The sequence below is a fragment of the Pseudophryne corroboree genome, chromosome 9, assembly GCF_028390025.1.
Source record: "Pseudophryne corroboree isolate aPseCor3 chromosome 9, aPseCor3.hap2, whole genome shotgun sequence".
Classification (NCBI taxonomy): Eukaryota; Metazoa; Chordata; class Amphibia; order Anura; family Myobatrachidae; genus Pseudophryne; species Pseudophryne corroboree.
In genome coordinates this window covers 55,747,381-55,761,507 of record NC_086452.1, presented here as the reverse complement: position 1 = coordinate 55,761,507, position 14,127 = coordinate 55,747,381, and the positions used below count along the sequence as shown (strand labels likewise).

The window sequence follows — 14,127 nt, the reverse complement described above, 5'->3', positions numbered from 1 at the left end:
TTTCCAATTTTTGGATGGCTTCCTGTAGGATAGCCCTGTCTGTCATCAAGGCTGGCAAGCCTGATTTGAAGAATCGGTGAGGCGGAAGTTCTTGAAACTCCAGTCTGTACCCCTGGGACACAATGGGGGTAATTCCAAGTTGATCGCAGCAGGAATTTTGTTAGCAGTTGGGCAAAACCATGTGCACTGCAGGGGAGGCAGATTTAACATGTGCAGAGAGAGTTAGATTTGGGTGGGGTGTGTTCAATCTGCAATCTAATTTGCAGTGTAAAAATAAAGCAGCCAGTATTTACCCTGCACAGAAACAAAATAACCCACCCAAATCTAACTCTTTCTGCACGTTATATCTGCCTCCCCTGCAGTGCACATGGTTTTGGCCAACTGCTAAAAAAAAATCCTGCTGCGATCAACTTGGAATTACCCCCAATATCCTGTACCCAGGGATCCAGGCCGGACGACCCCCAGACGTGGCTGAAACGCCTGAGTCTCGCACCCACCAACCCTTCCTCCAGGCTGTGCGGTCCACCGTCATGCTGAGGATTTTGATGAATCAGAAGCAGGTTTCTGGTCCTGGGAGCCTGTGGGAGCAGGCTTTTTGGATTTCGCCAGACCACCTCTGAAGAAGTTAGTAGGAGGCTTTGACTTCTTTGCCTTAGTGGTCCGAAAGGACTGCGAAACAGCTGAAGAAAATATATCTGTAGGAAGCGTAGCATAGGGAAGGAAAGGTGACTTACCCGCAGTTGCTGTGGAAATCCACGCATCCAATGCTTCCCCAAATAGAGCCTGACCTGTGTAGGGTAGGTTCTCCACACTTCGCCTGGACTGGTCTGCAGACCATTGGTGTAGCCAGAGTTCCTGCGAGCAGATACCAACATGGAAGATATCCGCGCAGTCAGCGTACCCAGGTCCTTCATGGATTCAACCACGAACCCCGCAGAATCCTGTATGTTACATAAAAACAATTCAATGTCACTTCTATCCATTGTATCCAAATCCTCTAGTAATGTGCCTGACCACTTTACTATGGCTTTAGAAATCCACGCACAGTCAATAGTGGGCCTTAACGTCACTCCTGAAGCAGTGTAAAAGGATTAGAGTGTAGTGTCAACCTTACGATCAGCCGGTTCTTTTAACGCGGTAGATCCAGGGACAGATCGTAGATGGTAGATCGACCTTTTTAGACAGTCTGGAGACAGATGCGTCAACAATGGGTGGGTTTTCCCATTTTTTCCTATCCTCCTCAGGGAAGGGAAAAGCAATCAGAATCCTCTTTGGGACCTGGAATTTTTCCCCCGGGTTTTTCCAGAATTTTTCAAATACAGCTTTTAATTATTTAAAACACAGGGAAGGTTAGCGAGGCTTTCTTATTGTCAGTGAAGTAAGCCTCCTCAACCTGCTCAGGTGGCGTGTCAGTAATGTGTAACACATCTCCAATGGCCTCAATCATGAGCTGCACCACCTTTGCAAGGGATGCCGCCCCCTTCAGCACGTCCCCATCACCGTCTGCAGTATCAGTCGGTATCCGTGTCATCTTGCATAATTTGGGCAAGTGCACGTTTCCGTGGGAACATGCTAGGGGATTTTGCAGGAATAGGAACAGAGCCTGACCAAACCGCCATAGATATAAGACCTGAGTTTTAGTCTCAGTATTAGCTACCCTAGTAGAGATCTGAGAAATCATTACTTTGATAGAAGTTAACCACTCAGGCTCATCAATAGGGATCTGAGACAAGGCATTACATTCCTGTGTACATGGAATGGATTCCTCCTGAGAGGAAATATCTTCTGCAGCATATGACACAGAGTCCCTAGACATGGATATGGGAGATATTCAACACACACACACACACACACACACACACACACACACACACAGGGAAATGTCAGACACAGTTCCCCACCCCTCCCAAGCTGGAGTTGCTTGGATGGACAGCTCTCCCTGTCAGCGTCTGGAATAGAAGCTGCAGGCAGGAAAATGGCGCTGAACGCTGCTGGGTCCACTCTGTGGAGAAGCTCTGCCCCCTGAAGATGGCGCATCTTCCTGCACAAATTCTTTATACTGGCCTGAGGATTCTGTCACTAGCTGGGGCATTCAGTCTCCGGTTAGCGGCCGTGACCAGTTTAGGGTATTTAGAGGTTGGCTCAGGACGCCCCTCATAGTACCAACACCGTGTGCCGCTGAGCCTTCCCGGAGCGCAGCCATTCAGAGCTGTGCTCCTACCCTTTTGCCGCCATAACTCACCACCTTCTATCTTCTGGCTCAGTTAGGGGGTGGCGGCATGCTGCGGGAGTGAGCGGTCGCCTGGGGCGGCTAACGATCATCACCCTCAGGAGATCAGTGTCCTGTCAGCGGATATAGTGGCTCGGACCCCTCAGGGCGGACACTACTCTCCCCCCTAAGTCCCACGAAGCAGGGAGGCTGTTGCCAGCAGCCTACCTGTGCCTAACTCTAATAAAATAATAAAACTATAAAAACTCCTATGGAGCTCCCCTAGGCACATTTTCTAAACAGAGTCTGATAGGTGCATAAAGGGAGGAGCCAGCCCACACTCTCAAACTCTTAAAGTGCCAATGGCTCCTGGTGGACCAGTTTATACCCCATGGTACTAATGTGGACCTCAGCATCCTCTAGGACGTAAGATAAAAATCATTCAGAAATGTTCTAAATAAAATCAGACAGGAAGCCGCATGGTCGTTCCTGATGCATCTGAAGGGCGCCAGCCGGCAAAACATTAGAGGTCACAGGGCCAGGTAGTCCCCAATCCCCTTCCTTTGGCATAAGAGAAATTGATGGTATTCTGGCATGAATTATTGGCATTTATCCACTAAGGGGGGTATCTAATTACCAGCAGTCATTAATAGCGGGTAATTGCCATGCCAGGGGCTATCCAAATAGCTCCAATAAGCCGGCGCGAGACGCGGCTTATCAGGGATTTTGTTTCACCTGCTTCAGGAAGGCAAAACAAAATCTCCGAAAGCAGCTGCGGCCGGCGAAACCACACAGGTTTCAATGAACAGGCGTGTTTTTGTGAGAAAATGTATTTAATAAATTAAAATAAGAATTTACTTACCGATAATTCTATTTCTCGTAGTCCGTAGTGGATGCTGGGGACTCCGTCAGGACCATGGGGATTAGCGGCTCCGCAGGAGACAGGGCACAAAAGTAAAAGCTTTAGGATCAGGTGGTGTGCACTGGCTCCTCCCCCTATGACCCTCCTCCAAGCCTCAGTTAGGATACTGTGCCCGGACGAGCGTACACAATAAGGAAGGATTTTGAATCCCGGGTAAGACTCATACCAGCCACACCAATCACACTGTACAACCTGTGATCTGAACCCAGTTAACAGCATGATAACAGCGGAGCCTCTGAAAAGATGGCTCACAACAATAATAACCCGATTTTTGTAACAATAACTATGTACAAGTATTGCAGACAATCCGCACTTGGGATGGGCGCCCAGCATCCACTACGGACTACGAGAAATAGAATTATCGGTAAGTAAATTCTTATTTTCTCTGACGTCCTAAGTGGATGCTGGGGACTCCGTAAGGACCATGGGGATTATACCAAAGCTCCCAAACGGGCGGGAGAGTGCGGATGACTCTGCAGCACCGAGTGAGAGAACTCCAGGTCCTCCTCAGCCAGGGTGTGCCCCTGACCAAGTAGCAGCTCGGCAAAGTTGTAAAGCCGAGACCCCTCGGGCAGCCGCCCAAGATGAGCCCACCTTCCTTGTGGAATGGGCATTTACATATTTTGGCTGTGGCAGGCCTGCCACAGAATGTGCAAACTGAATTGTACTACACATCCAACTAGCAATCGTCTGCTTAGAAGCAAGAGCACCCAGTTTGTTGGGTGCATACAGGATAACAGCAAGTCAGTTTTCCTGACTCCAGCCGTCCTGGAACCTATATTTTCAGGGCCCTGACAACATCTAGCAACTTGGAGTCCTCCAAGTCCCTAGTAGCCGCAGGTACCACAATAAGCTGGTTCAGGTGAAACGCTGACACCACCTTAGGGAGAAACTGGGGACGAGTCCGCAGCTCTGCCCTGTCCGAATGGACAATCAGATATAGGCTTTTGTGAGACAAAGCCGCCAATTCTGACACTCGCCTGGCCGAGGCCAGGGCCAACATCATGGTCACTTTCCATGTGAGATATTTCAAATCCACAGATTTGAGCGGTTTAAACCAATGTGATTTGAGGAATCCCAGAACTACGTTGAGATCCCACAGTGCCACTGGAGGCACAAAAGGGGGTTGTATATGCAGTACTCCCTTGACAAACTTCTGGACTTCAGGAACTGAAGCCAATTCTTTCTGGAAGAAAATCGACAGGGCCGAAATTTGAACCTTAATGGACCCCAATTTGAGGCCCATAGACACTCCTGTTTGCAGGAAATGCAGGAATCGACCGAGTTGAAATTTCTTCGTGGGGCCTTCCTGGCCTCACACCACGCAACATATTTTCGCCACATGTGGTGATAATGTTGTGCGGTCACCTCCTTCCTGGCTTTGACCAGGGTAGGAATGACCTCTTCCGGAATGCCTTTTTCCCTTAGGATCCGGCATTCAACCGCCATGCCGTCAAACGCAGCCGCGGTAAGTCTTGGAACAGACATGGTACTTGCTGAAGCAAGTCCCTTCTTAGCGGCAGAGGCCATGAGTCCTCTGTGAGCATCTCTTGAAGTTCCGGGTACCAAGTCCTTCTTGGCCAATCCGGAGCCACGAGTATAGTTCTTACTCCTCTACGTCTTATAATTCTCAGTACCTTAGGTATGAGAAGCAGAGGAGGGAACACATACACCGACTGGTACACCCACGGTGTTACCAGAACGTCCACAGCTATTGCCTGAGGGTCTCTTGACCCGGCGCAATACCTGTCCAGTTTTTTGTTCAGGCGGGACGCCATCATGTCCACCTTTGGTCTTTCCCAACGGTTCACAATCATGTGGAAGACTTCCCGATGAAGTCCCCACTCTCCCGGGTGGAGGTCGTGCTGAGGAAGTCTGCTTCCCAGTTGTCCACTCCCGGAATGAACACTGCTGACAGTGCTATCACATGATTTTCCGCCCAGCGAAGAATCCTTGCAGTTTCTGCCATTGCCCTCCTGCTTCTTGTGCCGCCCTGTCTGTTTACGTGGGCGACTGCCGTGATGTTGTCCCACTGGATCAATACCGGCTGACCTTGAAGCAGAGGTCTTGCTAAGCTTAGAGCATTGTAAATTGCTCTTAGCTCCAGTATATTTATGTGGAGAGAAGTCTCCAGACTTGATCACACTCCCTGGAAATTTTTTCCTTGTGTGACTGCTCCCCAGCCTTTCAGGCTGGCATCCGTGGTCACCAGGACCCAGTCCTGAATGCCGAATCTGTGGCCCTTTAGTAGATGAGCACTCTGCAGCCACCACAGAAGAGACACCCTTGTCCTTGGAGACAGGGTTATCCGCTGATGCATCTGAAGATGCGATCCGGACCATTTTTCCAGCAGATCCCACTGAAAAGTTCTTGCGTGAAATCTGCCGACTGGAATCGCTTCGTAAGAAGCCACCATTTTTCCCAGGACCCTTGTGCAATGATGCACTGACACTTTTCCTGGTTTTAGGAGGATCCTGACTAGCTCGGATAACTCCCTGGCTTTCTCCTCCGGGAGAAACGCCTTTTTCTGGACTGTGTCCAGAATCATCCCTAGGAACAGCAGACGTGTCGTCAGAGACAGCTGCGATTTTGGAATATTTAGAATCCACCCGTGCTGTCGTAGAACTACTTGAGATAGTGCTACTCCGACCTCCAACTGTTCTCTGGACCTTGCCCTTATCAGGAGATCGTCCAAGTAAGGGATAATTAAGACGCCTTTTCTTTGAAGAAGAATCATCATTTCGGCCATTACCTTGGTAAAGACCCGGGGTGCCGTGGACAATCCAAACGGCAGCGTCTGAAACTGATAGTGACAGTTTTGTACCACGAACCTGAGGTACCCTTGGTGAGAAGGGCAAATTGGGACATGGAGGTAAGCATCCTTGATGTCCAGGGACACCATATAGTCCCCTTCTTCCTGGTTCGCTATCACTGCTCTGAGTGACTCCATCTTGATTTGAACCTTTGTATGTAAGTGTTCAAATATTTCAGATTTAGAATAGGTCTCACCGAGCCGTCTGGCTTCAGTACCACAATATAGTGTGGAATAATACCCCTTTCCTTGTTGTAGGAGGGGTACTTTGATTATCACCTGCTGGGAATACAGCTTGTGAATTGTTTCCAATACTGCCTCCCTGTCGGAGGGAGACGTTGGTAAAGCAGACTTCAGGAACCTGCGAGGGGGAGACGTCTCGAATTTCCAATCTGTACCCCTGGGATACTACTTGTAGGATCCAGGGGTCCACTTGCGAGTGAGCCCACTGCGCGCTGAAACTCTTGAGACGACCCCCCACCGCACCTGAGTCCGCTTGTACGGCCCCAGCGTCATGCTGAGGACTTGGCAAAAGCGGTGGAGGGCTTCTGTTCCTGGGAATGGGCTGCCTGCTGCAGTCTTCTTCCCTTTCCTCTATCCCTGGGCAGATATGACTGGCCTTTTGCCCGCTTGCCCTTATGGGGACGAAAGGACTGAGGCTGAAAAGACGGTGTCTTTTTCTGCTGAGATGTGACTTGGGGTAAAAAAGGTGGATTTTCCAGCTGTTGCCGTGGCCACCAGGTCCGATGGACCGACCCCAAATAACTCCTCCCCTTTATACGGCAATACTTCCATGTGCCGTTTGGAATCTGCATCACCTGACCACTGTCGTGTCCATAAACATCTTCTGGCAGATATGGACATCGCACTTACTCTTGATGCCAGAGTGCAAATATCCCTCTGTGCATCTCGCATATATAGAAATGCATCCTTTAAATGCTCTATAGTCAATAAAATACTGTCCCTGTCAAGGGTATCAATATTTTCAGTCAGGGAATCCGACCAAGCCACCCCAGCGCTGCACATCCAGGCTGAGGCGATCGCTGGTCGCAGTATAACACCAGTATGTGTGTATATACTTTTTAGGATATTTTCCAGCCTCCTATCAGCTGGCTCCTTGAGGGCGGCCGTATCTGGAGACGGTAACGCCACTTGTTTTGATAAGCGTGTGAGCGCCTTATCCACCCTAAGGGGTGTTTCCCAACGCGCCCTAACTTCTGGCGGGAAAGGGTATAACGCCAATAATTTTCTATCGGGGGAAACCCACGCATCATCACACACTTCATTTAAATTTATCTGATTCAGGAAAAACTACAGGTAGTTTTTTCACACCCCACATAATACCCTCTTTTGTGGTACTTGTAGTATCAGAAATATGTAACACCTCCTTCATTGCCCTTAACATGTAACGTGTGGCCCAAATGGAAAATACGTTTGTTTCTTCACCGTCGACACTGGAGTCAGTGTCAGTGTCTGTTTCTGTGTCAACCGACTGAGGTAAATGGGCGTTTAAAAGCCCCTGACGGTGTTTGAGACGCCTGGACAGGTACTAATTGGTTTGCCGGCCGTCTCATGTCGTCAACCGACCTTGCAGCGTGTTGACATTATCACGTAATTCCCTAAATAAGCCATCCATTCCGGTGTCGACTCCCTAGAGAGTGACATCACCATTACAGGCAATTGCTCCGCCTCCTCACCAACATCGTCCTCATACATGTCGACACACACGTACCGACACACAGCACACACACAGGGAATGCTCTGATAGAGGACAGGACCCCACTAGCCCTTTGGGGAGACAGAGGGAGAGTTTGCCAGCACACACCAAAACGCTATATTATACAGGGACAACCTTATATAAGTGTTTTCCCTTATAGCATCTTAATATATAATAATATCGCCAAATAAGTGCCCCCCCTCTCTGTTTTAACCCTGTTTCTGTAGTGCAGTGCAGGGGAGAGCCTGGGAGCCTTCCTAGCAGCGGAGCTGCGTAGGAAAATGGCGCTGTGTGCTGAGGAGAATAGGCCCCGCCCCCTTTTCGGCGGGCTTCTTCTCCCGTTTTTCTGACAACCTGGCAGGGGTTAAATACATCCATATAGCCCCAGGGGCTATATGTGATGTATTTTTAGCCAGCATAGGTACTTTCATTGCTGCCCAGGGCGCCCCCCCAAGCGCCCTGCACCCTCAGTGACCGTTGGTGTGAAGTGTGCTGAGAGCAATGGCGCACAGCTGCAGTGCTGTGCGCTACCTCATGAAGACTGAGAAGTCTTCAGCCGCCGATTTCTGGACCTCTTCTCTCTTCAGCATCTGCAAGGGGGTCGGCGGCGCGGCTCCGGTGACCCATCCAGGCTGTACCTGTGATCGTCCCTCTGGAGCTAGTGTCCAGTAGCCTAAGAAGCCAATCCATCCTGCACGCAGGTGAGTTCACTTCTTCTCCCCTAAGTCCCTCGTTGCAGTGAGCCTGTTGCCAGCAGGACTCACTGAAAATAAAAAACCTAACAAAACTTTTACTCTAAGCAGCTCTTTAGGAGAGCCACCTAGATTGCACCCTTCTCGGCCGGGCACAAAAACCTAACTGAGGCTTGGAGGAGGGTCATAGGGGGAGGAGCCAGTGCACACCACCTGATCCTAAAGCTTTTACTTTTGTGCCCTGTCTCCTGCGGAGCCGCTATCCCCCCATGGTCCTGACGGAGTCCCCAGCATCCACTTAGGACGTCAGAGAAAATTTAATGCACCATCAGTGTAAACGGAAGAAATCTTTGAAACCATGGTATGGTGGGGGGTTAGCAACACTGTCTCACAGCATTGTAGTCTTGGGTTTAATTTCCAACAAGTCCATCTGTGTAGAGTTTGTATTTACCCAGTGTGTGCACAGTTTTTCCCCCCGAGTGTTCCAGTTTCCTCCCACAATCATAAAAACACGGGTAGGTTAATGGGCTTCTAACAACACAAATAAGCCCTAGCGTATACATGTGGCGGGGAATATAGTTTGCAAGCTCCACTGGGGCAGGGGCTGACGTGAAGGACTGAAATACGTAGTCTCTGGACAGTTACTTAACACAGCTTTCTTACCACAATATCCTCTGGATAAAGGTTGTCACTAAAAGAGCCGTCATCAAAATTGACCTCATAGAACGTCTCCTTCATCAACTTCACCACCTCACACTGGTAATAGCGGCCATTTTTGTGCTTGCTGATCACAGTCTGTCCCAGTACAATGTCTCGGTGAGAGTCTTTGCCCTAAAGTTAGGAGAAGGTAGTAGAGTGACAGAATCACACACCACTTATTCTGTACTCTGCTGATCTACGCACTGGATTAAGCATCAATTCATAAATCCCATTTCCCCAGGTGGTGCAACCCGAAAATATACAGCGATAGTATTAGCATCTTACCTCATTGTTGGAGGATTTATGTCTGAAGCAGGTTATGAACACCACAAAGGGCCAGTCATCAGGCTGCATCATCACGCCAGCAGCCTGGGCACAGGAGGCATGGAATGAAGTGGGGCAGCGCCCGTGGGAGCACTGAACGCAACACCCAGCCACCCGCTTCCGTCTCTTCTTGCAGAAAGCACATTTCTAGAACAGATGGAGAAGTCGCAGCGCTCAGTATGCCCTTGTCGGCCAAAGACCAGTTGCCAAAGCAGCCGCGGCGAGCACTTACCAGCCTGAATCTCATCAATGGTATTTTACTGATGTCCACGGGACGCCTCTCTGCGATGTTCACAAATTTTGCTTCGGCGACCGCCACGGCGCACATCACATGTACCCACCTAGCAGGCGCAGGAGATAAAGAGGTCAGGTATCCTGATGGTCAACAGTCTGACATTGTAATACAAAGGAGGACAGTATAATGTAATCAGTACATCCACTTATTACAGAACAGCTACAACAAAAGGTCACAATGGGATCAGTAGGAAATCCCGCCGGAAGGGATCTCGGCAGTCGGAATACCAACACCAGGATCCCGACAGGGGGCAAACGCAACGTAGCCCCTTGCGGGCACGGTGTCTCGCTACGCTCGGCACACTCATTTATTCTCCCTCTATGGGTGTCGTGGACACCCACAGAGGGAGAATATGTCAGGATTGTGCCGGTCGGGATCCCGGTGTCGGTATTTCGACCGCCAGGATTCCGTCCGGCGGGATCTTGACCGCATCCCGTCACAATCATTAGATAAGAGGGAATCTGATCCGAGTGCAGCTAGTTACTAAAAAGGGAGCTAAAGGTGTAGTACAATGTTTCAGAAAAAGAATAAACCAGGAGGAGATACCTGTTGTCATTGGCTTTCTGCAGGGCTCCGCCACGCAGGGAACAGAGGCAGCAGTCCTAGGGAGGTCAGAAGCAGATTAGCAAAATGGGACAAGATCAGGTCTTAGGGCTCACAGACCAGTGCAGAAGACTGATGCGCCCCAGCATACCAGCTGTCTTACCTCCGTGATAGCATTCTCTTCACACCTGGAACAGAGCCAGCCGTCTACAGCTTTGTCTTTGGGCACTCCATAGCAACCTAAGGGCAGAAGTGAATACGCTCAAGTAAGGGGATTGCACAATGCCCCGTAAGCAATAGATAATAAGATTTTACTTACCGGTAAATCTATTTCTCGTAGTCCGTAGTGGATGCTGGGGACTCCGTAAGGACCATGGGGAATAGACGGCTCCGCAGGAGACTGGGCACTTTAAGAAAGAATTTGGATTCTGGTTTGTTCTGGCTCCTCCCTCTATGTCCCTCCTCCAGACCTCAGTTAGAGAAACTGTGCCCGGAAGAGCTGACAGTACAAGGAAAGGATTTTGGAATCCAGGGCAAGACTCATACCAGTCACACCAATCATACCGTATCACTCGTGATAAATTTACCCAGTTAACAGTATGAACAACAACGGAGCATCAGATCAACCCTGATACAACCAAACATAACCCTTATTTAAGCAATAACTATATACAAGCATTGCAGAAGAAGTCCGCACTTGGGACGGGCGCCCAGCATCCACTACGGACTACGAGAAATAGATTTACCGGTAAGTAAAATCTTATTTTCTCCAACGTCCTAGTGGATGCTGGGGACTCCGTAAGGACCATGGGGATTATACCAAAGCTCCCAAACGGGCGGGAGAGTGCGGATGACTCTGCAGCACCGAATGAGCAAACACAAGGTCCTCCTCAGCCAGGGTATCAAACTTGTAGAATTTTGCAAAAGTGTTTGAACCTGACCAAGTAGTCGCTCGGCAAAGCTGTAATGCCGAGACCCCTCGGGCAGCCGCCCCAGAAGAGCCCACCTTCCTTGTGGAGTGGGCTTTTACGGATTTTGGAAGCGGCAATCCAGCCGCAGAATGAGCCTGCTGAATCGTGTTACAGATCCAGCGAGCAATAGTTTGCTTTGAAGCAGGAGCACCCAGCTTGTTGGATGCATACAGGATAAACAGCAACTCAGTTTTCCTGACTTTAGCCGTTCTGGCTACATAAACCTTCAAAGCCCCGACCACATCCAGTGACTCGGAATCCTCCAAATCAGTAGTAGCCACAGGCACCACAATAGGTTGGTTTATAGGAAAGGATGAAACCACTTTCGGCAGAAATTGTGGGCGGGTCCGCAATTCTGCTCTATCCGCATGGAAAACCAGACAAGGGCTTTTATGTGACAAAGCCGCCAATTCTGACACACGCCTAGCCGAAGCCAAGGCTAATAGCATGACCACCTTCCACGTGAGATATTTTACTTCCACCGTTTTGAGTAGTTCAAACCAGTGTGATTTCAGGAAACTCAACACCACGTTAAGATCCCTAGGTGCCACTGGAGGCACAAAAGGGGGCTGAATATGCAGCACTCCCTTTACAAACGTCTGAACTTCAGGCAGAGAAGCCGGTTCTTTTTGAAAGAAAATGGATAAGGCCGAAATCCGAACCTTAATGGAACCCAATTTAAGGCCCAAAGTCACTCCCGACTGTAGGAAGTGAAGGAAAAGGCCCAGCTGGAATTCCTCCCGAGGGGCATTCCTGGCCTCACACCAAGCCACATATTTTCGCCATATACGGTGATAATGTTGAGCCGTCACATCCTTCCTAGCCTCTATCAGCGTAGGAATGACCTCATCCGGAATGCCTTTTTCTGCTAGGATCCGGCGTTCAACCGCCATGCCGTCAAACGCAGCCGCGGTAAGTCTTGGAACAGACAGGGTCCCTGTTGCACAAGTCCTGTCCTAGAGGCAGAGGCCACGGGTCCTCTGTGAGCATTTCTTGCAGATCTGGATACCAAGTCCTTCTTGGCCAATCCGGAACAAAGAGTATTGTTCTCACTCCTCTTTTCCTTATGATTCTCAGTACCTTGGGTATGAGAGGAAGAGGAGGAAATACATAGACCGACGGGAACACCCACGGAGTCACCAGTGCATCCACAGCTATCGCCTGAGGGTCTCTTGACCTGGCGCAATATCTCGGCAGCTTTTTGTTGAGGCGGGATGCCATCATGTCCACCTGTGGCAATTTCCACCGACTTGCAATCTCCATGAAGCCTTCTTGATGAAGTCCCCACTCTCCCGGGTGGAGGTCGTGCCTGCTGAGGAAGTCTGCTTCCCAGTTGTCCACTCCCGGAATGAACACTGCTGACAGTGCGCTTACGTGATTCTCCGCCCAGCGAAGAATTCTGGTGGCTTCTACCATCATCGCCACCCTGCTCCTTGTGCCGCCTTGGCGGTTTACATGAGCCACTGCGGTGATATTGTCTGACTGAATCAGAACCGGCTGGTCGCGAAGCAGGGTCTCCGCTTGACTTAGGGCGTTGTATATGGCCCTTAGTTCCAGGATATTGATGTGAAGGCAAGTCTCCTGCCTTGACCACAGCCCTTGGAAATTTCTTCCCTGTGTGACTGCCCCCCACCCTCGGAGGCTTGCATCCGTGGTCACCAGGACCCAGTCCTGAATGCCGAATCTGCGACCCTCGAGAAGGTGAGCACTCTGCAGCCACCACAGGAGAGACACCCTAGCCCTGGGGGATAGGGTGATTAACCGATGCATCTGAAGATGTGAACTGGACAAGTGGTCCAGTAAGTCCCATTGGAAGGTCCTCGCATGGAACCTGCCGAAGGGAATGGCCTCGTATGATGCCACCCTCCTTCCTAGGACTCGAGTGCAGTGATGCACCGACACCTGTTTTGGTTTTAATAGATTCCTGACCAGTGACACGAGCTCCTGAGCTCTCTATCGGGAGATAAACCCTTTTCTGGTCTGTGTCTAGGATCATGTCTAGGAGAGGCAGATGAGCTGTAGGAACCAACTGCGACTTTGGAATATATAGAATCCAGCCGTGTTGCTGTTACGCTGTTCAGCAACTGCTCTCTTGATCTCGCTTTTATGAGGAGATCGTCCAAATACGTGATAATAGTGACACCTTGCTTCCGCAGGAGCACCATCATTTCCGCCATTACCTTGGTGTATATTCTCAAGGCCGTGGAGAGACCAAACGGCAACGTCTGAAATTGGTAATGACAATCCCGTACCGCAATTCTGAGGTACGCCTGATGAGGTGGATAAATGGGGACATGAAGGTATGCATCCTTTATGTCCCGAGTCACCATAAAATCTCCCCCTTTCAGGCTTGCAATGACCGCTCTTAGCGATTCTATCTTGAACTTGAACCTTTTCAGGTATATGTTCAGGGATTTTAAATTCAATATGGGTCTGACCGAACAGTCTGGTTTCGGGACTTCAACATGGTCGAATAATAAGGAAAAAGGCAAACGGCTGCGCTGGATGTCAGGAATATAAATATACTGTACAGAGAGCCAACGTAAAAAAGAACAATATTTATTATAAATAAAACATTATATACCGGTAAATGATTAAGAACAATCACTAATAGTGAACTATGGGTAACTTGTAGTAGCTCAGGATCAGTATAATAAACGTAACCTTGAAGGAAAAAGTTCCGTATTCCACTTGATAAGATAGGTAATTAATAGAGAACAAGGTGCACTGGTATTATCCCAATGAGATGTAAGTTCCTCAGGTAGAATGAATCTCAATACCTCTCCGGTGGGCTGGTCAAAGCCGAGCGTCCTCGGCGTGTGTGTCCTGCAGTGCCCACATACGCTGTGCAGCGGAGGGGAGAAGACCGTCTTTTTCACAACCTGGCTGAGGCGGCGTGTATGTTAAAGCCGCTGATGACGGAAGCTGTGAACGGAGGGTGCA

The 14,127-nt window shown here is 49.6% G+C and overlaps 1 protein-coding gene across 1 annotated transcript in view; it reads right to left on the bottom strand.

The window, feature by feature from the left end:
- The window catches only part of KDM4A (lysine demethylase 4A), a 58,797-nt gene that overhangs the window by 7,723 nt on the left and 36,947 nt on the right, over window positions 1–14,127 (bottom strand). The window contains exons 15-19 of the mRNA XM_063939356.1: window positions 10,377–10,453; window positions 10,217–10,272; window positions 9,608–9,716; window positions 9,337–9,522; window positions 9,016–9,183 (exon numbers count right to left, since the gene is read on the bottom strand). Of these exons, the coding sequence (XP_063795426.1) occupies window positions 9,016–9,183; window positions 9,337–9,522; window positions 9,608–9,716; window positions 10,217–10,272; window positions 10,377–10,453 (596 nt within the window). The remainder of the gene's footprint in view (window positions 1–9,015; window positions 9,184–9,336; window positions 9,523–9,607; window positions 9,717–10,216; window positions 10,273–10,376; window positions 10,454–14,127) is intronic.